The 26,991-nt window shown below is 42.1% G+C and overlaps 1 protein-coding gene across 7 annotated transcripts in view; it reads right to left on the bottom strand.

The window, feature by feature from the left end:
* Positions 1-26,749, bottom strand: part of nlgn3a (neuroligin 3a) — a 91,208-nt gene extending 64,459 nt beyond the window's left edge. For 2 of the 7 annotated variants that reach the window (XM_041048029.1, XM_041048027.1), the window contains exons 1-3: positions 26,629-26,749; positions 16,436-16,495; positions 6,528-6,677 (exon numbers count right to left, since the gene is read on the bottom strand). In XM_041048029.1, the coding sequence (XP_040903963.1) occupies positions 6,528-6,677; positions 16,436-16,495; positions 26,629-26,734 (316 nt within the window). In that variant the 5' untranslated portion in view covers positions 26,735-26,749. Of the gene's footprint in view, positions 1-6,527; positions 6,678-16,435; positions 16,496-16,985; positions 17,038-25,495; positions 25,556-26,620 lie in introns of all 7 variants that reach the window. The other 5 variants (XM_041048031.1, XM_041048028.1, XM_041048025.1 and 2 more) reach the window with 4 other exon arrangements.
* Positions 26,750-26,991: the final 242 nt, after the last annotated feature.

Here is a 26,991-nt window from a genome sequence, read left to right as displayed (position 1 = left end):
TTCAATCCCTCACTCCCTGACATTAATAGGATGAATAAATGTTTTTGTTCTCTGCTTAATTTGGATGAATTCATCCAAATGGCAATGAAAACAAGTAAATATCCATCTCAGCCCCCCTCCTGATAATAGAAGACAAAGAGAACTCACTCTGCCTTCGTTTTTTCTTCCACCTACTGTTTGAGAATTCTTCTGCTCGGCGCCGAGCTCATATATCAGATGATAACTGAAATGACTGAGACTGGGAACACTTACTGAAGGCGGCTCGTGTTATAGGAAAGGTTTATTTTAAGTCGATTCACCCTCGCCACACAGGAGGTTGTCATGTCGAATTTTATTCTGCAGTAACTCAGAGAATGATTTTTGTGATCCCAGACATCCGATGTGACAAATGAGATGCACTCAGTCAGACTATATCCTGCACGTGAACTTCAGTTCATATAAAATATATATTTTTTCATACAAGAATATAATAAAATGATGGACAACCAAAGACAAATAGGCCACAACGACCCTGTTTACACTTGTCTTGTCTTGGGCACTAAGTCTGAAGTCTTCCAAAGAAGCATTCAAGAAAAATTTGCTCTGCTGCAGCCAGATACAACATTAAAATGAGCTGTGAGCTGTAGTGGTATTTATCTGATCCCTGATGAGTTTGACCATTGAATGATCTCTGTGGGTGATAGAGCACTGGTTATTATGGATGAGGGAGTACTGTGAAGACCATAAAACTTTCATCTTCATCCATGCATTTGTTATGAATAGTTGTTAGCTAGCTAACGTTTACTGGTGACTTTTTTTTAGCTAAACTACTAAAGCGCAGAACAATCTTGCTGTTTTCCACAGTTACCAAACAGCACCAGGTGCATTCCTTCTGAAACACCTTCTGAACTGGAGATGGATTGAACCGGATTTGCACATAACTTGGGAAAACCCTGATGGATTGCAATCAGATTTATGATATGAGCAAAGGGGACTCATACAGGACAGTGCAAATGTTTGAGTCACTAAGTAAGTAAGTAAAATGTGGTTACTTTCAAAAACAATGCCATGAATAGTTGTTACAAGCTAACTTCATACAAAGTGTCACAAACAGAAAAAAATCTGAAACAAATCAATATTCGGTGTGACCACTCTTTGCCTTTAATTAGCACCAATTCTCCTCGCTACACTTGCACACTGTTTCTCAAGCTACTTGTCACAGTCCTCCTGTGGGTTTAAGCTGCCCCTGTGCTCTCTGTCTCTTCATATAATCCCAGACTGACTCCAAGATGTTGAGATCAGGGCTGTGTGGGGGCCAGACCATCTGTTGCAAAACTCCTTGTTCTTCTTGTCTCTGAAGATAGTTCTTTATGACTCTGGCTGTCTGTCATGATGCAGATTAATTTGGGACCGAGCAGATGCCTCTCTGGTGGTAAGATGCGATGGATAAGAATCTAAACATCTGCAATGCATAAAACCTTTGTGCAGTTCTGTATATATGGCCACGTGAAAATAAAAGTCTAGATTTTATTTCCATACAATACGCTTGAAACGACAAGCGTAAATGGAGCCGATGCTTTTATAGCACATGGCCTCAGAAAGAAGTGTCCAGATGACAGGCTATAGTATTACTACTTAACCAACATCCAGCAGAGTTCAGCGTCCGGGTCAGGAGGCCGTGAACACACTGGGTGCTGTTCAGCTCTCAGTGGAATTCAGCTGTTATTCTGTAGCAAAAAAAAACAACAACTATACAAACTTGTGTGATGGACTATATTTTGCTCTAAAATGTTGTTCACACACAGCCACAAACATCCTCCGCTCCCCAAATCCCTGGCTAAATTACCAACCGTCACCAGCTTTACTTTAGGAGAGGGACATAACAGAGAAAGGCAGAGTCACTTACCGCACACAGAATAACTCTGGCAGTTCAACAAATCAATGCTAAATCACCCGCGCTGCTGCTTCAGCGCTGCTTCACAAACATTCATACAGTAGGTTGAGGTTATTTTGATTAGATCTAAAACTATTCTTTTGAAGGCCCGAATAACTTGGGTAGACGGAGGTGACAGTCCACAGCAGAGGTGGTCCCACTATAAAATGGTTGTGATCAGAGAGATATGGGAGATAGACATCAGAGGTCACAAATAAACCCTGTCAAGGGTGAAAACTCTCTACAAGTACAGACTGTACTTGACCATTCTCCTTTTTAGAGCAGTTGGCTGAGAGGAAGACTCTCACCTTGGGTTTTGGCAAGAGAGGCAGCCTTTGTTAATTTTTAATGCATTTGGAAACTAGTAATTAAGTCCCCACCCCCAATGGACTGGGAAATTGACATGCTCTGGAGAGCCAGTGAGTAATTATATTTGTAAAGAGCAGTGATACAAGATACTCCCCTCTGACTGGGACTCATTACACATCATTAGAGAGGTGCGGCAACTAGGCACATGCACGCGCACCATGTGCCCCGACCACACACACCCCCACATGCACATGGGCAGACAAGTCACACACTTTGTCTCTTTCTCTCTCTGTCCCACACACATACTCGTCCATGAGCAGAAATCCAAACACTGTCTCTCTCTGGTAAACATACTCTGCTCTTCAGGTCCCTGACCTGAGACGAGTCCTGACAGGACTGTCCGGACGGTATGAAACTCTTTTCACCATATCTCATCTGGTGATAATCGTACTGCGGTGGGTCAATACGTAATTAAAGATTAAATCTGAAATGAATTCTCATTCATCTAAATAGTGAAAGGTTGAGATATGAAAGTTTCCAAAAGGCGCCTCAGGAGGATTGTGGTCCACCCTTTGAAGCAATAATTACCATTACAGCAGCGTAGGGCTAAGAGCTGCAGGGGGATGATAGAACGGCAGTAGAAACTTAGTGGACTCCTCTTTAATTGGAACAGGAGTGGCTGCGGCTCGACACATCAGAGTCTCCGAATAGAATTTGTACAACTCTCCTCCATGTTACCTCTTTTTTTCCTTCAGTATTTGTCCTCTCTCCTCAGTCTATTTCTTTTTCTCTCTCTCTCTGCGTCTATTCTCAGTTTGTGTTTCACTGCAGCTGCAGTGCACATATTATAAAACCACTCTGAAATATAGATTAAATCCACTGCAGCCTGTCTTTTGGAAAACACCAAACAAATGCTAAATCTATATTTCATAACACACTGAGCACCGTCTTTCAATAATTTTGCTCCATTTGAGTGAAATGTTGAAAAGCTCTATATAAATGGAAAAAGTGTTATGGCAAAAAAGAAAAAAAAATTGTGTAACGAAAATGAAATTAATGCAGCAGATAAATAAAACATTCATCACTGACATTTACTGAGGTTCGGTGCTGTCCAATTTGTTGAAATTTGCTAGAGAAAATGTTTTTCTTTCTCCACATTAGAAATGCTTTCAGTACAGATTTGTTAGTGAGGGATGTTGTTGCCTAAAAGTTTAGGCGTATTGTTTCTGTGAAATGAGTTAAATATTCAGATTGTTGTGTGTATTTCAAAGGTGTTTACTGCATTATTAATGCCACATTCAGATTGCCCAGGGACAGTGGGGGAGCTATATTAGTGTCAGAAAGCGTAGTTTGAGTTGCCTTGTCTGCTTTCACTTTAAACTCATTATCTTGTCTAATTCTCTCTGCCTCCATTATTCCCTCATCCCTTTAAGCAGCCTAATTAAAAGAGCTTTCATTTTTTCATTATTATTTATTTATTTATTTATTTATTCTGCATTTCTACATGAAACCGCTTCACCCCTGCGCAGAATCTAAATTAAAGATTCTTTTTTTTTCATTATTTAAATGAAGGGACTCTTGCTGTACAGCACTTAAGTCACAGAAGAAGCGAAAAACTGGAGTATTTTCTCTCATCTTGCTGTCAGATGACCTGATATTACACTGCAAGCGTGTGGCTTTCAACCATGAGTGCAGTGGCTAATGTACAGTGTCCAACACAAACAGTTAATCTGCTCCACTTAATGCTGTTTATACTAGATTAATGCCGAAACTGTTAGCGACACTCATATTCAATAAAAAACTGCAAACAAAAATAAAAGGAAGACATGTAATTACAATTATTCGTGTTCTGAGTACAGCAATTCACACTTTATGACTGAAAATCTTCAGACAGCTTAGTGTTAATTGGCCCATCATGGTCTGATTTCTCTCTGGCCTTGGTTTTCATTTGGTTTATATGAGTGTGTCTGTAATAACAGTTTAAAGCCGTACCATGGGGAGATTATCAGACCATGCTACAGCGATGGACATTATCGCTCAACTACATTCATCATTTCTTCTCTGGTCATTTCTCAGAATGGCTGCTGGGGAGCTCACCAAGCGAACTGCTTTGTGAGCTGTATTTGTGTGTACGTGTGTGCATGTTTTATGTTTTATGTGTGTGTGTGTTCATGCATGTGAGCGGACCGCTTCTGTATGTGTCTGCGTGGTTTGTGTGTTGTGTGTGGATCCTGGCATGTGTGTCAGCGTGCACATGCTCAGAGTACTCGTATGTGCTGTTTTGAGGGTGTGTGTGCATGCATGTAGAATGACATTTAGCGAAATGTGGCAGCGGGAGAAGAAACATCTGACTCATAATTGAAGTGCCATGAAAGAAATATGATCATGAATCTGTATTAGGCTTACGTGCTCAGCTTTAAACCAGCAGCAGGAGCACGAGGCAGCATGCCCAGGCTGCACTCCGACTACCTTACCACCCTGAAGGCTGATTACAACGCTCAAAATGATACTCCACAAAAATGACAGAGGAAAACACAGCGCATTCAAGGCGAGCAATCCTGATGACAAAATCGATAGGCCGTAGCACTCTCATCTCCATCAAAAAGAGAAGCTCAGGATGACTGTAGTTGTGATTCAACCACAGCAGTCATCTCAATGTCCTGGAGGATAAAGCAGCACTACTCCTCTGTCACCCTCCTGCTCTTGACATGTGGAGCTCTTTGAGTAGCAAGGTGAGGCAGACTGCTCTTTTAAAAATAAGGCTGGTGATATTCTATATTTTTCTCATGGTTAACAGAAGCCAGAAAAAGACCAACCAAAGCCTGACAGAGCTCTGTGGTTCCAAATTGTTTGGACTTTTGACCCCTTAAAACAAAGCCACGTGTAGTTATAATACCTCATCACAAGCTGTATAAAAGACCAGGCTGTGAGAACTTCAACCAAAGAGAAATTCCCCCTCTCAAATGTTTTCATTTGAATTAACTGAAATACTCGAACAGGTAAAACTATCCATACAAGAAAAGAGAAACCATTTGAGAAAAATTTCCTGTTCTTTCTGATCTTGTTAATTACCCTGTGACCCTAAGATTTATCAAATAGCCCCACAGGGGTTGTAGCTTATTCCTTTGTGCCACTGACCTCTTTTGTTCTCCAAGAACATCTAAAAACATCAGCACTACTGAGCCACACTGTTGCCCTGGGTGACGTGCCCCTTCATTATGATTATCTTGGATCACTTGTTTCACATACACTAGGACAAACGTAGTATTTGCCTCACGTTGAGTCTCTAAAACCTGCAGTGCCTGGCTTTTTTTGGCTAATTACTTGAGCTAAAAAAAGAAAAACAAAAACAAATTAAACTGCATATTCTTGACCCATTTTTAAAAAAAAATATCTTGCGTTGGAAGCAATGGCCTTCAGACCAAGTGCCCCCAACATGGTAGGAAGGTCTGAAAGTATTGAGAAGAAGACTTAGAAACTGTCGGTTTTGGTCTTGTCATGGGATTTGTTGACAGAAAGAGAAACATGCAGAATAACCCAAGCAATATCCTGTATGTTAACAGTTGCAAACAATTTGGATGAAAACAAACGCAAACAACAACATGAAAATTTCATTTCAGATTCAAAGTGGTTGTCGTCGGTACAACCACTCTAAATGTAAAAAAATGTGTGAGGAGGGAAATCAGCTGTGTCAGAGAGATGGATGGAAAAGGTACAAAGCTTGGGTAGTGTGCTAACAAACTCCATTTTGTGTTGCTGCAGCTGTTTCCATGGAGCTTGCTCTAACTCTCTTTTGCTCTCTCTCTTTCTCTGCCTCTCCACTCCCCCTCTCTCTTTTTCTCTCTCTCTTTCACACACACACACACATACACACAAGTGTCTGAAAGAGGATTCAGCTGTGTGAGTCAATCTGCAACCAACCGCAACTCAGTAAGAGAACCCCTCGTTCTCTCTAACAGACTCTTCTCCTCTCCTCCATCTCTCTAGCATCACGCCCATCTCATCATTTTTTTCAATCTCATTACAATAATTTCTTAATTTATTCTAAACCCCAGTCACAACAACAAACCCACATTCGGCACACTCAATTACTGTGATTTTGATACACGAGCACCACATCAACAACAAGCAAAGGAACCAGTCCTTGTATTTACGATGCTGTGTTTTTTTCCCTCTGCCTTATTTGGAGTGCATGTGGCAATCAGCAGTGCTCATTACACCTAGCTGCCCTACAAAGATGCCCCAGAAAAATGTCCTTGAAGGAGGAGGTGAAGGAAAAAAAAAAGAGAGAGGAAAAGATGCTTACCGAGGACTCCGACGCGGTAGTTGAGAGTGATAACGATGACATTTCCGTAGCTGGCCAGGACGCTCCCATCGATCATGTTGCCCGTCCCCTCCATGTAGGATCCTCCGTGGATGTAGACCATCACGGGCTTGGCACCAGTGTCTCGTATGTCTGCAAGAGCGGCCATCATTAACACATTCACATTGTCGTCCACCCACTCCAATCAAGGGTCAGCTCAGATTCAGATACAGCAGATACAGCACACGGTGGCCACAAACAGACAAGCTGACGGTCACCTCCCAGATACCAGCTGTAAGGATACAGTCTGCTGGCCTCCTAATGGAAATGGAAGCAATATTCTATCATATCTGCTCCATGAGAAACAAATTAATGTCCACTCATGATGTAGAGTTCAACTCTATTATAGTAATTGGCCATCTCAGCTGAAAATGTTGCTTGTCATTTACCTCATATAAACCAAACTATTAGGGTTGTGTTTGGTTTTGTGTTGCCTTCCAGGAGGCAGACCCACTTCCCAATATAGACACACAGGAAGCCATTAGACACAATAAAGAGAGAGGTACTCTGACACATCTCCTAACCAGGGAGAAGGCTAATCTGGCTTGACAGTGATAGGGAAAACGCACCGGCTAATTACACAATGCTACCACGCGCCTCCCTTTTTCACAGGCCTATCTCTGTGCAACAATTTATTTGCACGGTCTTGCTTGGCATTGCGGGCAGTTAAATTTGTGCTTCAGTTTTGGTAAAATGTTGTTTATTTTATTCCCGAACCAGGGCTTGATACCCAGCTGGAGCGACACTCCAGCCAGATAAAGCACATCCAGAGGTAGGGGGAAGAAAAAAGCCTCTGTCTGAGGAATAGACTGAATTACTGACTGGCTAGCTAGAGCTGGGAGACAAGACAAGAAACTCTCTCTCATTTTCACTCCTGCTCCCCCCGCGTTCTGTGTAGCTTCTCGCCTTCCCCTCCCTCACTTTGTATCGCTTTCACTCACAGACTCTCCCCTGTCTCTCCCTGTTTCTCTCCCGCCTTCCCTCCATCTCTGTCCAACTCCCTGCCTCTCCCCCCTCCCAAGCCCTGAGAATGGTGAGAATGAGAGGGGGTGGGAGGGCAAAAAGAGTGAGGAAGACAGTGGGAGAGAGAGACACAAAAACAGACCGGAAGGAAGGAGGGAGAGAAGAAAGACAGAAAGAAAGAAAGGAAGAAAACAAAAAAAGGAAAGAATAAAGACATAAAAAGAAAGAAAGAGAGAAAAAAGAGAGAGCAATGGGCTCAGATTTAAAAGGGTGGTATTGTATTCTGGTTGCTATGGTGACTGAGAGCCAAAATTCAAAATCCTCAAGAACAGCTAATCGCGACCACATCCTGCACAGCCCAATCTGCATCCATCTGCAGGCACTGCTCATCGTTATGCACCCCATCGCATTAGCATGCTCAACACCGAGGACAACTACTTAAATGCATTTTGTAGAGACACGGTTTTTCTGTAACCCCTATAGCAGAGCTCAGCCTTGATTCACATTTTTCTTTTCATTATTCCCTTGGTTATTCATGGCCCCGTTACGTTTAAAAGCAAAGCAATAACTTGTACATGATGTGGCCTTATTTATGGCTTTCTTTATCTTGCTGGTATCTGAGAAGGCTACACAGTGAAATGTGATTTATAGCTGACACTTCTCTATGCACACACTGATCTTAGACAAGAGGAGGAGAGGATGCATGGGGTGAGGAAGCATGAGAGGTACAGTCAGAGAGGGGAAGGGGCTGGGGCAGGGGGATAAAGGGAGAAAAACAGCAACGGTATCCTTCACAAGCTACTCAAACAAATGGGCCACAGATACAAAGAGAATGGTAAAGAGGAAGAAGGAAGAACAGGGGCAGAAATAAGAAAAAGAGATTAGTCATGTCAATGTTATCAGTCACCTCTTTTGTTGATTCACATCGTGTCTCCATGACAACAGTTAAATCCCTTTGGGAGAGCGATACAAGACGCTGAAGCTCCACTTGTTCTAATCTATTTATTGACTTGATCTGATGTGGGAGGTGTCACACAGATGTGATATACACTTCTCACTGACACTGATTTGTGTCAGAGGAAAATGTGCATGCAGCTGATCCCAATTGGACTTTGGTTTACGGTGAGAATTAATAACCCTTTCTGGATACATCCGCATCTGGGTTGCAGCATGGCCTGACTTGGAGGTAATGAGGTGAGCAGCTCTTCTTAACCAATCAGATCAAAGCCTTATCACTCGCTGTGGATGGACTAATCTGGTGAAACAGGTGACTAAGTGGCTACCTCGAAAAGCTGCTTTCTGATTCACTACTCCTCCGAGGCAAACATATTGTTACATCAACACACATGTTCATAGCATCGAAATGTAGCACAGAGCTCTGTGCTAGGAGAGAAACAGAGACATGTTCATTAATGCGCATACAAGTATATTTGCAATACAACTCCATGCACAATGAGCTGAAAATAAAAAAGACAATAAACTCATGTTTTGGAGATGAACAAAAATAAAATTTGTGCATGATAGAAATGTAGATGAAGGCTGATGTGCAATGAAGAGTGAGCTGAACAGAAGCATAATTTATGCACAGTAGCACATCATTTTCTCACATATTTGTCTCACCCAGACAAGTGAGAACATGCAGCATCTACTATACAGTGACATACACTCACACACTCCCAGCACACACTCTACGAACAGCAAACAACTGTATCGCAGTAGAGAAAATAAATTGAAAATTGCCCCGTAAATGAATAAATAAATCAGAGGTTTTCATTTCACTGCACTTCACTCCAGTTAAATCGAAGGGCTGGGGATAGTCACACCTACAAATACATCACAGAGCATGAATTTTAGCAGGACCTGAGGAGCACAACCTCTCATAGGTGAATCACAGTGGTTCTGGACTGATTGGAGTATCAGTGGGAGGCTCAGGCAACTCAGGCCTGAGCTGAGCCTCCAAGTGTTGCTGCAGCAAGTTAAACCCACCAGGAGGGCTAGGAGCCCTCGTTTCTTTCTCCTCTATCTTATTTTCTCTCTCCCCCCATACCTCCACCTTTTTGTCCTTTGCCTCTCACTCCACTGAAAACAGTCAGCCATATATCTGACGTTAAGCGCCCTTAGAACCGGCCTTGACACTCCGAAGTGGGACAGGACAAAGGCGAGGGGAGATAGTGTTGGTGGCATTCACTGTGTCAACACTTGGTGAAACATGGTGGCTGTCAGCGGCTATCAGTAAAGTCTGAGGTGGGGTGGGGGGGACGGGTGACAATGTCCTGATGTGGCAGGACATGACATGCACCCTACTGTAGTCCTCATGTCAGGCCAAGCCTCACGCTTCGCTCATGACAAGTCCATTACTGGCCATGTTCATGTTTAAGAACTGAATGTAGTTCATCTGGGAAGCTCTTTGCAAAACAGGCAGTGTAATTACATCGCATTATACGGCAGTTTGTGCTGTTGTACAAGTCAGTGACAGTATTCTGAATGTCACTGAATGTCTGCTTAATATTCCCTTTATACAGAGTCAAATGAACTAGCACTGTGTGTGGCCAGGCCTCTGAGGAAATAAAGCTAAAGTGGAGGAAAACACAGTGTAAGCATTTTGGAGGAGGAACAACTTATCAACGTTTGACAATCAGAAATAATTCATTTACATTAAGTAATAGGATTTAATTTACATTAAATCCAACTCAGGGAAATCACCCTTAAAGAGGGAAAGGATAGCCAATTCACTTACTCAGTCTAATAAAAAAAATACAAATTACGGAACTCTGATTAATGGTTATATTAGTAACTGAAACAAAAATTACCATATCAATAGCTAGTAGAGGTTGAAGTTCTGCAAAGTAGAGGCCAAAGAGGTTGGCAACAATCATTATTGTGCAACATCAAATAGACCAGAAGGTATATTCCAACGCATTTATTTCACGGATAAGAAAAGTGAAAAAACATACAATATATAACCTAATGAATGGTCCTATATACAGGTGTGTGTGTGTTGGAAAGCAAACAAAATAAAATGGCTGTTTCAAAGTGGCAGCTGGGACCATATGGCGTGTGTGTGAGGTTTAAGAACGGAGTGTATGAGGTGGGAACTTTGAGTTTCCTGTGTTTGTGTGTGTGTCTACATTTAGGGCCAATTTGTGTAGGAAAAAAGTGCCAGGTTAAAAGAGAGGTTAGTTGGTTACATGCAAGACATTTAACTCCAATCCTACAAATAAGGGTGTGAAACATGCTGACAGCTTAGCAGTGTGGCTATCCAATAAGCTAAGACAGGCTTCATAACAATAAAGCTCAGTGAATGCATCAAACCAAATCAATACATGTATACTGACAAAGGTTAAACACTGCTGTGCTTAGCCATGCTATACTATGCTATGCTATGTTGTGCCCAGTTAACATTACCAAGTCCTTGGAGGGAGATGTCTTCGGGCCTGTTGCTTTAAGTCCAGTGAGTTTCAGGTTCGTGGTGGGGTGCAGGCTGTGCTTCCTGAGGATATCATTGATCGCTCCTTTGCTTGCCTTACAGAGTTAGCTGCTCGACCCCAACTCTGCTTTGTGGCTCCTGTTGCTTGTAAAATCAGATGGCAGTCTTTGTGTCGTAGCCAGTGGCGCTTAATTAAACTTGTTTGCTACTGCTTAACCTTAGACAGGTTCTTGCATTGCTGCAGATTAGGAAAAGGTTGAGTGTAGAGGTCTGCTCCAAGCAGGTCAGAGGTCAGAGAGTGGCAGCTCATGTTGCAGAGAAGAGAAGCAAAACACTGTTCCAGTACAAAGTCCAGCTGAGTTGTATGGACCTGGGGCATCTACACGCCAACTAGCAGCAGTGGTGGAGATTTTGAGCCAAGCTTAAAGCTGTATTTCAATTTTTGTCCTAGGACTGTTATCAAATCCCTTCATTAAGTTTTCATATTTTTTCAGGTGAGTATCACTAAGATTGGATGAAACCAGCTGGTCATCTCAGGAGAACAATCTTTTCTGGGCAAGCCCTTTGGCAATTCACTGCTGGCTCTGTTGTCTGTAGAGTTTTGATATTCTAAAATTTCTTTTGGAAAATTAAATTTGGTTTCAGAGTTAAAATATAATATTTTTTCTTACTAGTTTGTGTGAGAAAGATAAAACTGAATATATAATAAATACATGACTTGTTGGACAGTTGGACTTTCAGATTATTTTGTCACGGTTCAGCCAGGCACAGTTGTGTTGAAGTGTAATCACCGTTGCTGAGCCAAGCTGCTGATATTAGCAAGAATGTTGCTGTTCCAAATGCAAATAGTCCTCCTGTACTAAGGAGTAAAGACTTGAGTTGAACTTGCCAAGTTCAAACTCACAAGTACAGGACTCTGACCTTGGCGTAATCTGTATTGAGAGAGACCTATGGCGACGTCATGGCTCGTGACCAATGGTAGCTGGTTGCTGGATCCAGGTAAAGATGTGAGACCTGAGGAATTCTGGGAAGTTGAGTTCAGTTTAAAACATGAATGAATTCATCTTTGAAGTCCCAGGAGGCCCTACAACAGTAAGAAATTTTCTATTTTGGAAATAGATGTTGCTATTTTAAGCCAGTGGACTTTCAGAGCCTGCACATCATCAGGAGTGATGGGATGGACAGGAAAAGAGCACCTCATAGTTGGGAGTATGTCAGACTCCACAGTGTTCACTTGACATTTAAGAGAATTACTGAGATATGTGTTTATGTATATAAAGAAAACACAGAATTGGGCATATGAAAAAAAGTGTGTGCCTCTACTGTGAATCAATGAGAGGAATGACCTTTGTGTGAAGGTGATGACCTGCTTCCTAGTCAGTGTGTTTGCGTGTTTAATATGATGTTGGCCACAAGACAGACAGGAAGGGGTGTGTATATGTAAGAAGATAGAAAGAAAAGAGAGACAGGGATAGACACTGGATGAGTAAAATAAAAGGGAAGACACAGTAAGAAGCCTACAAGGCTATTAACCAAAGCCTCGTACAGCTGGCCTGGATCTAGATGTGAAGAGGAAGCTGTAGCGGTGCTGTCATCCTTAAGACTCACAGACAGCTGTTTGCTCCCCAAGTGAAAGGGGACTAACCCTTTAGTCTTTCAGGGAAGCCTGCTGTCCCTGGTGCGAGCCACAAAAGCTGACGATATACTGTACAAACACACTGAAGGGTTGACGACAGCACACCGATAAACACATTAAAAAAAGTGCAGACAGCTAAAAACCGTAAGCAAAGGGTCAAAGTGCCTCAGTGAACTGATTCAAAGCCTATCACCACTCTTGTTCCATTCTCTAGATTTTTCAAAAGCAGCATGTTTTTACATTTTTTTTGCCTTGCCAATTATTTCATGCCACTCAAGAGTAAAGGAGACGGGAAAAAAAAAAAGAGATGACAGGAGCAGTCTGGCTCTGCCATCCTCTGAAATGGCTCAAATGATGCCCTTGTAGTTCAGCCATTAGCAGCAATGCTTATCTTGGAAAGAAGCTGAGCAGCAGCATTCCAAATATCCCTACATAAATGGGCTTCAAGGGGCATGATTCCTCATCCCTGGCACATCAGAGAGAATAGGATAGTGGCAGAATGGAGAGAATGGCGTGTGAATAGCCCCCGCTGTCGATTCACCACTCTCCAGGCTGCATGAGCTGAGCTGAGGGCTTTGCTGGATGGGGATCCAGTCAGGCCTCTGCAATGGAATTAATGGTAATACCCAGGCAGGTGGAGCTCAGCTCTGCTCCCTGGCACAGCAACGATGGAGAGCTACTCTGGGGGCGGGGGTCTGTATGTGTGTGTATGTATGTGTGTTTTCTTCTTCAGTGCTTGCTCCTAGAGCTTGGAAGCAAGCATTGTTTGCGTGTACGAGTGTGTGCATGTGTGCATGCTTGACTGATTTAATGGATGTGGGTGCACATGTCTGTGTGTGCACGCACACTCACCCTGGGTGGAAGCATTCCTCCTGATTAGAGCTAGAGTCTCAAAGAGCCAAATGACAGACACACACATCTATTTTTCATCAGTGGGAGAGGGCCGAGGCAGCAGTGGTGTGAGACACTCTAGAGGTGGAGTGGGGATGGCTGACTCTCTCCACCGAACACTGGGCACAGTATCTCAGCACCACTGCCATGTTCCACCTGGGAGATTTAGGTCCTGCGCAGCCTCACTTCCTCTATTTACATGCCCACCTTTATCTAACAGCCGCAGGTAGGTGATTGAAAGCTTGCGTTCCCTTTTACAGTTCAATAACAGCCTCTGTAAAATTGAGTCTTGATTGTGGGCCGGCGTAAATCACAGCAACTTGGCCCACACGCTCTTGTTGCTGGAGGGAGTGTTGCGTAGAATTTGAATGCACTTTGGGGGTGCCAGGGGGCTGACTGTTGCTCAGACAGACAGGTGGACACACAAAGGGAAAGACAGCAAGACATTGGAAGAGACAAATTGACAGAAAGGCAAGAGGGAGAGCCTCAGGGACGGCCAGTGGACAGAAAGAGATATACAGTATAAAAAGGTCATTATATTCTCGTTACATATTTCATTTTGCTTATCTCGTCGTCTCAGCTGAATGTTTTTATTGGCCGCTCCACAGCCCTTTTTATTATAATTTTATATATTACTATTCCATTACATATGTTACTTACATTTCTTTGGCAATGTGAGAAATCCTTTATTGTTCCAATAAAACTTATTTGAATTAGAATTAAGAGCGTGTCTGGAGAGTTATAACGGGGGGGGGGGGGCAGCTCAAATATGGTGGAAGGAGGGAGGGAATTAGCCCAGGATAGACAGACTGCCAACTGAGACAGCATGGTAATGCTGGGATGAACAGACTGAGAGATGGAGGGGGTTAGACAGAGAGACCAGACAAGACAGCAGCTCTCTGAACTGAATGAGAATATGTGGATAAGAGGTGCATCAGCTAAAGAGTGAGAGAGTGGGAGTTCTGCTTGTGTTCTGATTCTACTTGCCCTTTAACTTGAATACAAATGTTTGATTTTCACCAGTAATACAAATGTTTGATTTTCATTGGTATTGCACGCAGTGCATTTACTGTAGACAAGGAGATTGCTACTCTCTGCAATAATAGTACACTCACTTGCGAGAGCAGTAGCATGTAAGACATCTTACAAGGACTTTGTGTTTGTGCAGTGCACTCAACCATCCTTCGGCGAGGAAAGTCTTGTTTTCATAGAGGTAGCAGCTCTCTTTGCGGGGGGTGGGGTGGGGGGATTACATAAAAACAGACGGGTGTCCCTGAACATTGGTTTCATGTGTCAGGCCATGAAAGTTCAAAACAGACACATTCACCAGAACAATGGAAATCTTCTGGATCATGTTTAGGGATTGATGGCCAACTCTGTCACACATGCATTAGTTACAGTGCTGTGACAGAGATTCTGCTGGGACCGTATTGTGCTTGTACGGTGATGCTCTGTAAATAGCATTAGTTGCGCTCAGTAAAGAATAGACTTGTCACATTTTCAGTGAGGCTAGTCTTGCACAACAGCTTGGAGACCAAGCCACTGTGCACGCATGCAAAGACTTGCCAGACAAAGGGATCGGCACTTGTCAGCAATTCTAAACAGACTTAGGGCTACATACACTGACACATGTGGGCTTGCTTGAAGGAAGACAAACATACACATGTGCGCACGTATACACACAGTCAAGCCGAACACTGAAGGCAACTTGGCATCAGTTGCAACAGCTCGCCCTGGGCATGAATGAGGAAACACCTGTGTGTCAAAGTGGTGCCATGGCAATGCTTCCTGTTCTGTGATCAAGGCCAGCATGAGGCTTCTTTTTGAGAGACAAGCCCACTGGCAAAGAGGAAGGAGCTTCCCGACAAACCCTTAAACATCTGGAAAGAACCCTGGCCAGCCGGCCTCAGCTGGGTTTAAAACCCAACGCAAGACCTGCTGCTAAGCTGCTCTTCGTTGTGCCAACATTCAAGACAAATATGTGAAAGGATATGGCAATTTAGTGTGACATCTCAGTTTTCCTGCCAAATAGAAGGTCCATATGCCCTAAACATGTGCTAAGGTCCCAAACTGTTTAGCTCCAGACATGCACAAAAAAAAAACAAGCAAAAACTGAGTAATCAAATAAAATGGAGTAATCAAGGGCTTTACCTTGACATCCAACATCATGCTTGTTTCACCTGCGCTGCAGTGGCATAGGAAGACAAGGGCGGGGCGATATCAGGGGTTTGATTTGGATTCAGAGACTTAAGCCGTTTCTGTTGCAGCACAAGAATCGTCTCTCATTCTAATCTCGGCAGAGATCCACCCTGAGCCAGGAATATCCCAAGATAAATATGGAAAGTGAACAATGCGATTGCTGAGCAGCAACTTCCCATTTTCTACACCTCTCGCCTCTAATCCTCTCCAGCAGCACTCCTGAACTGCCGCTCCTCATCTAAATCTGCTGGCAGACCTGGTGAACAGTCTGATATTACACTGCTGCTTCACTTTCGCTCTGCCATTATCGCCACCAATACAGCTGCTGGCCACACCTTAAGAAGGGGCTCTCACCGCTGCTTCTGCCCTTGTAATAACAGTTGCTCCAATCGCTGTGTGAGATATTAAAATGACCCATACCGGGCTTGGTTATCTAGACAGCTCCTAGAACCCATCTGACTCCTAAGCCAAACACTCCACTCATCGCCTGAATTTCGATGCTTAGGAACAGGAGACCTCACATTCACGCACACACACTCTACACTTGCTCAAAGACAACATTGTTCTTCACACTGTAATGTGACAGGGGTGCTTGATGATTGCATTTGCAATTAGAAACAAAACTAAATAACAAAAACAAAAAAAACAAAAAAAAAAACAAACATACGTGATCAGAAAATAGTGACATTTTTAGAAAAAAAATCATGCACCATCTTTGTTCACCATGGAAAGTACCTTCATCTTCATCACCGTCGTTATCCGATAAATCCTCGCCCTGTTTTTTTGCATGGGCCCCTGTTATTGAAGCAGGGAGAGACATAGAGAGGCACAGGGAAATTCAAAATAGCATCTTTGGCAACACAGGGAGGGGAAAAGAGGCAATTCAATAAAAAGCAGTACTTGAGACCACATGTGAATAATAACAATGTTCATTTAAATATGTAATTTCCATAAAATGTTCATATTAAGACAGAGAAAAGAGTAATAAATATTTTTTTTAAAATAATGTACAAAAAAAGCACTACACAGAGTAACAAAAATAAAAACACACCTCGCAGAAGGAAACTTTAACAAAACTTCATTGTTATACTAATCAGTCTGGAGCAGAGTCATACACCACTGGCATTTTCAGAAAAAAAATCCTTGGATCTATCAAAAAAAATACAGGGAATTCAATCCTATACATTTGGGTAACAATAGCTTAAAGGATTGCAGCAGAAAAGAACAGCTACTGTACAGCATATGATTCAGAATTTTTCTTTTTTAATTATATTTTGGAAATTACCTTTTGAACAAGGTTTTAGTGTATTTAAACAAGACTTTACTGACTTTCTGTTCTCTCTGGAATATGCACCTGACATCAATTTCTAACTTAACTGAAATAGACCATAAAAACGCAAATAAAAGGATATCAACAGAAAGTGTGGTTACTGGCAAGCTAAATATTATAAAAAATCAGGATGCAGAAAACTGTCGGAAAAACAGGTTTTAAACTACAAGCAAAAGCATGTGCAGAATTGTAACCTCCACAGAGGTGCTGAGATCTGAATAAATCACAAGACTGCGTGTATCATGTATACTCAGTCATGTGTGCCGTTACTTCAGCTTGTCCCTTTGCCCCCAAACAGTAAGTAATGTGCTATTGTCCTTGTGCTACATGTTAATGTGAAAATCTAGCCCCCTAGGGCAACTACACACCATGTACAAATATAGTGCACAAGCCCTATCTTGACCTACCAGTTACACAGTGGCATTATAAACTGGTTAGAGTTTGATATCCATGTATAATCATTTATGCTGTACATGGTATTTTTGGAGAATTTCACAATTTTCAGTGATACCCTGACCTTTCATATAGCACCACTGTCAGCACAGATTTTCCTCTTGAGTAATGCCTGATACAGTAACTCCTCATGTCTCTGGTGACCTTGGACTTGGACCCTTTAGTGCAATCACTAGGCCAGTATGAATACGAATTAATATCAAATTCTAACAGGCTGATTGTTATGAGATTTACTGAGCCCTGGTTCCAAGATCAGGTGTCTAGCATTTCCTACAGTGTTTTATAGCAGAGAGAAGCCTGACCCTTACCTGCAACAAACACCAGCGCTGCCAACATCATGAATATTTTTTTTTTGGTTAATGAAATAAAGCCTTAATAAATGAGTGGAGCCGCTATTCTGCACAGCACATGCCATACATTTCATGAGTGTGGCTGTTGTTTAAGTCATCATCTACTAACTAAACTGATCATGAGACAAAATACATCAGGATTGAGTTAACTTGCCTCCAGAGCAAATTATCAAGTTTTTCTTCAAGACAGCTAAACGCCTGAGTACCATTAAATTTGTTGTGAGTGCTCATGGTCCCTAGAGGATGTTTAAAGCATCAACAGACAAGGCTTTTTAGTGTGTGCGATAATTGTTGGCTGTAGTGGCCGAATTCCAGACTGGAAGTCACATTATGCACTCAGGTCCAAGAGACTCTTTCAGTAATAACAATGTCAACCTCTCTGCCTCCAAAATCTGCTCAGAGGTCACAAAGACTCTTGTTAAGAAATTATTTCTGTCATTCTGTCAGGAGGAGTCAGAGAGAGACACTAGTATGGACACGGGAGTCAGAAGCAATGTAAATCTCTTCGGCACAGGCACACGTTACACAGCTTTCATCTGAATGAATGCACTGCCATATTTGAAACCCTCATCCATTGTTAACTGATAGATGCAATATACTGCATAATGAAATAAGCTGAGTGTCATGACATTTACTGAGTACATTCAAGCTCCAAAGTGGAGAAGCTTTTTGAATCTGTTGTTTCCACAGCCTGCACTATGACCTTGTTCAGTCTGTTCATCACATTTGCATTATCGGATGTAATAAATAATGCAGTCTGTACAGGCTTGACTGCTATATGAGCTTTAGATATGTAAACATAATCATATGAATATAACAATGTCAAGTGGAAATGCATGCAACTTTTGTGTCGCTCTGGCAATGAGAGGTTATTGGACTGATGTTGAAATACAGCTGTGGAACTTCTTGTGGAGTCATTGGTCAATGTAATGAAAATTTATAAAATGTTTAATTTTTAAATTCTTTAACAACATGTGGTGCGAAAATTAATAAAATAAATAAAATAATAAATAAAACGTTTATATTCTCTTGCCAAAATGACAATCGGGCCAAAAAAAAAAAAAATTTTTTTTAATGTTTCCCAAACAGTAGACATCCCTCATGTGGACATTGGTGGGTAAAATTAGTGCTGTTGGTGTGTTGTAAATTTTATCTCAATTTAATGTCAGTTACCGGTTGAAAACAACACTGGTTAAAACACAGCAAGAGGATGAAATGAGAAATTATTCAGCGAGGCCAGTCTGTGTAAAAGATGAAAGACTGTGAAGGATTATCAGATGCCAAAACACTGCACAGTGGTTTATAATTGTGTGAGTAAAGGCCGTTACAGTTCTGGAAAGTTGTGGCCAGGGGATCATTTTGGTGGGAGCCTTCTGTGCTGTCATAGCGAGGATGCCAACACAGCGACTGAAGTGAATGAGGGAATTCCAGTTTTTCATGCAGTGGCCTTTGTCTTAAGAGTTTGGGAGGTATAGTGAGTAACAGCATCTTCTTCAAGTCTCTGTCATGAAGGCCTCATGGGAACCTACATAAATGTTTTAGCAGAATGTCGGCCAGCACCCAAACAAAAAGGTTTCACATGCTTTGACAGCTTTCTTTATGGCACGTTAGCGATCACGGTTATTCTAGCATTCACTGTGTAGTTGACATGTTAAAACAGTGAGATTACTGAGTGATAGTGCTTCAGACAGGCATAGATTGGATGGCAGGTGTCGACAGGGAAGCTCTGTCACTTTGAATCGCATTGTCTGCGAGCCTGTGTGTGTGTGTGTGTGTGTGTCAGACGTTGGATCTATAATAGGCACTGCAAACATGTGACATCTGCAGTGACTCAGCAAACGAGCCTATATTTGACCTTGAATCTTTTAAAGTGATGCCGCAGCGAAAGAGTGTGACATTAAAATAAAACTACGATGAATTGATGAGTTTCTTTTTGCATAGCCGGCCTCCAGGAGTCAACATTTGCATCACTTCAAAACAGGCGGCATCTAGAATAACAGCTATTATTCATGTTCCTTGACAAGCAAAATAGAAACCTGTCGCATTTATCAAATCAGGTTCAAAGAAACAGCATTTGATGGGCTTACTTGTTACATAAAGGGTATTGAAATTTAACATTTCAACAGGGTGAAATCGCAAACAATTGTTTAGTAGTTGGCTGTAGAGCTTTATATGAGCAAACCCAAGCATGTGCACATATGTACACACACACACACACACACACACATGCATACAGATATAGAGTGCTCTCAGACTCTAGAGACTTCTTGACTGAATCCACAATTCACTCAATACATCTTGGAAGGGCTGAATGTTAACTGCCTTTCCTTTGCTGGAAAAAGGTTCGCTGACAATAGATGGGCCTTGGAGTTAAATATCAGAAAGGTCAGAATGTGGAAAGGGACTTAGTGAAATGTGAAATGTTGCAGCCTTGACAATTTAGAGCAGTTATATTCAGTCTCTAATCCTCAGGTGGCCATTTTTCTCTTTCAGCGAGTCGAGATCTGTCTCTCCTCTTCCTGTCTTTCTGCTCTCCGTGTCTTTCTCTCTCTCTCTCTGTCTATCTCCATCTCCCTCAATCTGTCTCCCAGTGTAGAGGTTAAGGAACAGCTTGGGAGGGACACATAAGAGAGAATGATGGAGAATGCAGCTAAAAGGTTAAGGAGGCTGTAATCCTGCAGTAAAGGACAGCCAAAACTCACACTGCGCTTCAGCTGTTCCCAAAATAAAAAAATAAATAAATAAAATAAAACAAATAAAAGGCAGCCAAGTTGTCTTTCTGCCTGTCTACAGCTCAATAATGGAAAGAGACAGGCTTAACAGAGACCACAGGCTTCACACTGGGGTCCCTTACCTCTACTCTTGATCCCTAATGGACCATTTACTCCCCATATTAAATGAAAAAGCCTGCACTGCACAAATATCTCACAAAAACAATCAAGACTCACCAGGCTTTACGCTTCTTCAACATCTGTCAGAACAACAGTTATTTAAATTAGTGCTGCACCACAGTTTGAATACACATCATTGCTGATTTCAGACTCATTCAAAGCCTTTGAAAGCCAAGAACAATGCAGGTATGTAGCGTTTCATTCTTACACTACGAGAACAATTTCAAGAGTTTAAATATTTCTCTCATAGATGCTTTAAAAGTTAAACTGACCACAATGGACAGAGGTGGTTAAAGGCACCCTGTGGGTGTGTTTTTTGCCACTAGTGGTGTTTTCATGAGTGGGTACCCACTTTGTTTGCATCCTGCAGGTGCACAAGGGCAAACATCCCGCTGTTGGTTTAACATTACTCTACATTTGGTGGCAATAACACACCAAAAAAGGTGGCAAAGCACCGACAACGGCAGTGAAGAAGAAGTCGGCAAGCAAGCAAACGTGGATTTAAACAATGCAATGCCTGTTGGTGTGAAATAAAGACCATAATTTTTTTTTGTCTGCAGGAAAACTCCACAAGACACCTTTAAACTCTTCATCCCTGCCAAATGCACTGACAGGTGTATCATTACGAATACATTGTGCGTGGCAAAGCACCGTTTAAAACCGCAAACTGAAAATCCTAATGTTTTTCTTAATGATTAAATAAAGTTTACAAAAAACACCAACTATGTCAGGCTGAAGAAAATGTGTATAAAATGATACATATTCTGGTGTAGCCATGAAAACATGGGTGTGAATAATTCACTCCAATTTAGGCTAAATTTAAGGGGCTCAAGAGGCTAGGTTTAAACTGGAAGAGATACTAGATGCAATAAATTGTGTTTTCCCCTTTAAATGAGCTTTAGTACTCCACAGGCTGTGTCCTCTATTCCTTTTTAGTTTGGGATAAACAAAGAACAGAACAGAGATATTGAGCCTTGGATTGACTGTGGAAGCTGGACAGCACAGCAGCAGGAAGCCTCTGAATAGGAACTTCCTGCTTAGGTCGCGTCTTGCATCTCAACTCAGTGTGACTGGATCCGCCGCTGGCTGGCTGCAGCCTTCACTCACTGGGGTCATCAACTGTCCCAGATAGATGATCATAGAAGATCATATAAGTAATTTTCTACCAAACAAAGGCGGACATCTGCTCTGTTTTCCAATCGCACAAGCCAATATTTGCTCTTGCTTTCTTGGAAAGTTTTTGCCCTGTCTGCTTGGCGTACAGATTTCCTCGGCAGCACTCAGGGAGTAGCCCCTCCTTTCCCCGAGTCAGGGTTGAGTCGGCCAACCAACGGGATTACCATGGTGTGTTACTGTCTACCACGGCCCAGACGCAGTCTAACCAGGATTGGGGCTCTCTCACAGTTTTCACAGCTCTCTAGCATCTGGAGGTCATCTGGTAAGAGAAAAAAAAATGACCAGTGTTTCTGCTGGGGTAGTTAATCTACAGGTTTGGCAACTGATCGGGGCTGTTCGCTACTGGCACCAGGCTGCATAACACATGGCAGCCTGCTGCCTGTGAGGGCTGCATAGGAATGATAGCTGAGTGGTCCAAATCAAGCCAAAACGTACAACAGATTTCTCTGCACTTATCTCAAATAGACTCATGATGAGGGACGAATTTAGGAGTCAGTAAGGTTGATCTCAGAGTGTCTCACCGAAGCTGTGTTATTCAGAGAGACCAGAGTGAAGGACTCTGAGGACAGGTTTTACAAGCAGGTTACAAGCAGTGAAAAAGACATGCCGTAAAACCCTGTAGAAAATAATGTGCATATTATATAAACAGACAGAATGCAGCACAATGAGGGCACCTTATCACCAGAACTCTGCGTCAATGAAGATCTCATCAAAAGCATGTGATTTTATAGACATCTTTTAAATTTGTCAATCAATTTAACAATGTAAACCACTTTTAAAGATAAAGATTGACCTCATCAGGGTTTGTCCTTACAAAATTGACCCATCTCAAGCCAATCTACCACTCTGAGGCTGAACAGTGCTTAGCTGTGTCCCCGCACATCATTACCTCTCTCTTCACTCCATTCACTCTGACTCAGAGCAGAGAAAATGACTGAGTGATATAACCAAGGCTCTAGCGTTTCTAACTCTGTCACTGCTCTGTGCTCTGTGCTCACTCTGTGAGGCCAGTCAGTCCAGAGTGGGCAGAGGGCTATGGTGCTGATCTTGCACATTAGATCACCTTCACATGACCTCGGGTGCTACCCGCTCTGACATCTTGGACATGCAGTGCTGCGCTAGAGAAGGGATTACATTACATTTCAGTCAGTGGAAACATCAAATTTTGTCTGAACTAAGACCAGAGCTCTGCTGATTTGAGACTGCCAAAATTAGCCACACAACAACGCTGGCTCAAAATAGCACCCAACCATACTGGGGGGGAAAAAAAAACTTCTATTTTTTCTTGAACCCTTTCTGAATGAGTCTGTCTTTGATCTCTTGTCAGGACACTACTGTGTGGTTTAAGGTCTGCGAGGCGTTCCTCCTGCTCATGGAGGAAAATGAGACACATCTTTGATATCAGTGCTTCAAGTAGTTTCCCTGCACAATGCCCAGTAGGATGCTAATAGCACAGGATCTATAAGAGAGACTCCCTCAGTTGTAAGATTAGAATTAATCCTTTAAAACCCAATTCTATAAATATTTTCTTACTTCAACTCTTCTGACTTGAAGATTTTCTTCTGTGTTCACACATGCACTTCACTCGTGCGCCACAAGACACAAGAACCTAATGAAGATCAAGTGGGTGGTGCGGGTTCATGGGTCATGTATTTGATTGGCATTACCATTGCAACAAAGGTGCTTCACGCCAGGCAAGAGGGCCATTTACTCTGCTCCTGTCACAACTGAATACTGTTGCTTGGCAACAGTCACACAACCATTTCATCAAGAGTCAAATATCATACTTCTTTTTTTTTAAATTAATCACTCTTTCCTTCAGAGGAACCACATTCATTGAGATACAGATTGTAAAGCTGGTAGTGGAGATGTTATTAATACTGAATATGCACAGTGTGTATGACTCTGCTGCATTATACAGGTCTCTACTGGAAGTTCTGCAAATTTCTAAGTAGAAAACACATAACCCCATTAGTGTTTACAACTCTATGGAACAGATCTAACTATGGAAATGACACCAATTAAAATCTTTAATGAGGGAACTGATGAACTGTTAAATTCACTCTGAATTTGTCAAACAAGACTTTAACTTCCTTGTTAGAAACATTTAACCAAAACCAAAGTATACTTCAGAGGTTGATTTCTACATTGCCTAAGAAGGATAAATTATGCTTCATTTGCACTGCTAATTCAACATAAGCCAAGATTAGTAGAGGCAGTTTAAAAAAAAAAAAGGTGCAATTGAAATAAAAAGAGAATTTCCAGTGAGACCGAAAATTACAACCTTCATGTTCATAGCAACAGAGGAACCGGGCAACAATCACCTCTCTGCACAATAATGTGTCACAAAACCAACATATGAAACTTATGATAAACCATTTTCTCATTACCAAACATGGGGAAGATAATTGAAAAAATTCCAAGTGGAAGGGGAATATTAAAGAGATATCTCTGTGTATATTCCACAACTGGGACTAATTCAGAAGCAGAAGTGCCTGGAGGGCCAGTCTGTCTCTAACAAAAATTGCTTTACCAAAGCAGAATGTACGAGCGCACAGAGTGAGGCCAATAGCTGCCTTCTGCCTCCGTGGAAATCAACAGCAGAGGTCTCAAAGCTGAAACTGAATCTTACACTGTGCAGTGAGATATGCTCAGGATCACAGTCTTAAGGCTACTCTAAAGTCCTCCAGTGCCTTTAGGCAGGCTTAGAAAATTAGCGCTCTGTTGTTCCAAACAGTGAGACTTTTTTTTTTTTTGCTGTTGCAAATGAAATTGGACTGCATTTCCCTATCACAGCGTGTTTGAGCATTTTGCCACGTGGAAAGATAAAAACCTGCCATGCCAATAAAATACCCCACTAACCTCCTTATTTGAACAATTGTGAATAATAAATTTAAGAGAAAGGCGGCCCTCCACTTTTTAGTGTAAATTTAATCAACGGCTAAGGCTCTGACACTTTCAGGTGTCGTGTTTGACAAATACTTCCAATAAGCTGGTGTCTTAAGTGCTGTCAGAGCAGTCTGAAACATGACTAAAGTTCTCTGCATACCAAGTCAATTTTTATGTTCTAGTATTTCAAAGTAGCACTCATGCCTCTGATTTAATCAACAGTTGGATTTGAATTTAAAATCTTAACACTTACAGTAAACAGGAACAAGCCATACAATAAAGTAAAAAACAAAAACAAAAACATGTTACTCTTAAACACTGCAATCTGTTGCTTTACAAAGCTTCATTATTTATTTAGGGACCTGCATTTTTGCTCCTTGACACTCACTCTGCTAGTGAAATCACACTACAGCATGCACGCACACGCACACACACACGCACACACACACGCACGCACACACACACACACACACACGCAACAAAACTACTCACTCATCTCTCACACTCATGTCAAGGTTGATCTGAGTCACAAGTCCCACGTTCATCCCAATTAGCACTTTGATTTGGGAGTTGATAGGTGGTGATATTGGCGGCTTTGGGAGGATGCACCCATCACTCTCCTCTCTCTTTCACTCTTTCAATTCCTCTCTTTCGCTCCATGTTGGCTTTTTTCTTTTCTTTTTTCTTTTTTTTTTGTTTTACATACCTCCTTTTCTACACATTTTCTTGTTGGGTTTCCTGGCACATTCCTTGGATATTCTTTTGACTGTAAAATGAATGGAAAAACTACAAAATAACAGAGAGCTCTGGAAAAGATCGCATGTGACATGCAACAACTCAGACTGAGTCAGACCCCCTTCTTCACCCTCTTTCCCTCCTCCTCCCGCCCTCCCAGTCATCATCAACAACAAGAACAACAGAGGACCTGTTGAGAAAGTAACTGGGGTGTTGCTGCAGAAATATTCCAAAATGGTGGAATGAATTTGCTGCATCCTGGGACACAGGAAGCCCATATTCACATGCACTTCTATTTAAGACCCATTACAGCCACACAGAAGGCAGAGAGACTACAGATTTAAAGTTTTGTTGTTCACATTCTAATCTCAATAGTGGAAGTGTTAGTTGACATTGCCCATTTGATTCTCAGAGCAAGTAATGTTTCAAGCCCATTTTCCTGTGTGTGTCTCCTTCAAATAATGGGGGTGCTTTTAAGAGAGTCAACATAGAAATCTTAAAACTTTTTAGGACTTTGAGTCATGGTAGAGCCCAATCTATGTTTGCCTTTTGCACAAAACCTGCTCTTGTATTCAGCTTTGTGCAAGGACAAACTGGACAAAGCCAGGAGAGTAAAGGGTCTTACATAGGTCAGGCTGATGCCACAGGCCTCTCGTGTACCAGACAGAATATTTCACCAACCCTACAGTAGATCATTCACTTATGAGGCAGGCTACTAATCACTAATGGCTAATATCCCCAGAACAGTCAAGACAGTGAGGGTAGGAAGGTGCACCAAGTATTTCCAATCTGTTTCTTGTATGATTAGATTTCTTTTTTTTTTCTTTTTTATTCAGTCATATTAATAAGTCATTTAGTCATCAAAAGAGGAACCTCTAACAGTGGCATGGAAGGGGAGAGTTGATGAAAAGACTAAATGAAAGATCAAGTCAAGATGGGAGGTTGAGATGATGGACACGGACACAGCATGCGCCAGACAACAGGTCATGCTCCGCGCAAAATACAGAGGTGACACAAAATTTTAGAGAAAAGACTGAAAGAGAAGGAGGCAGAGAGGAGGAGGAAAAGAGGTTTGGTTTTTTCCTGGATACTCGACACACTCACCATCCTCTGTTGGAACATAGATGTTTAGATAAAGACAATCCTCGTGTTGATCCTGTATATATGTGGTAACTATATCCAGGTTGAAGGTGAACCATATTGGCATCATGATCTCTGGCACAGCATTGTGAATATTTTGGGGGCAGACAGGAGCAAAGTGGGTGGCGTTCTTGATCCCTGACCAGGAAGAAGGAGGCTCGGGGGGCATGAAGCGTTTTTCTCCCACTGGGGAGGCGGCGTATGGAACCCCCAGATACTGGTCCACCGGCCCCAAAATTTCACTAGGCAGTGGCACCCTCACCCCTCGGAGTTTCCCATACTGCGTGTTCACAGTGGGGTGGTAGTTCTGACCTCTCACGGCTGCGA

Source organism: Toxotes jaculatrix, chromosome 10 (assembly GCF_017976425.1).
Source record: "Toxotes jaculatrix isolate fToxJac2 chromosome 10, fToxJac2.pri, whole genome shotgun sequence".
NCBI classification, from domain to species: Eukaryota; Metazoa; Chordata; class Actinopteri; family Toxotidae; genus Toxotes; species Toxotes jaculatrix.
The sequence above is the reverse complement of the archived record's forward strand: the minus strand, read 5'-3'. Positions and strand labels throughout refer to the sequence as shown.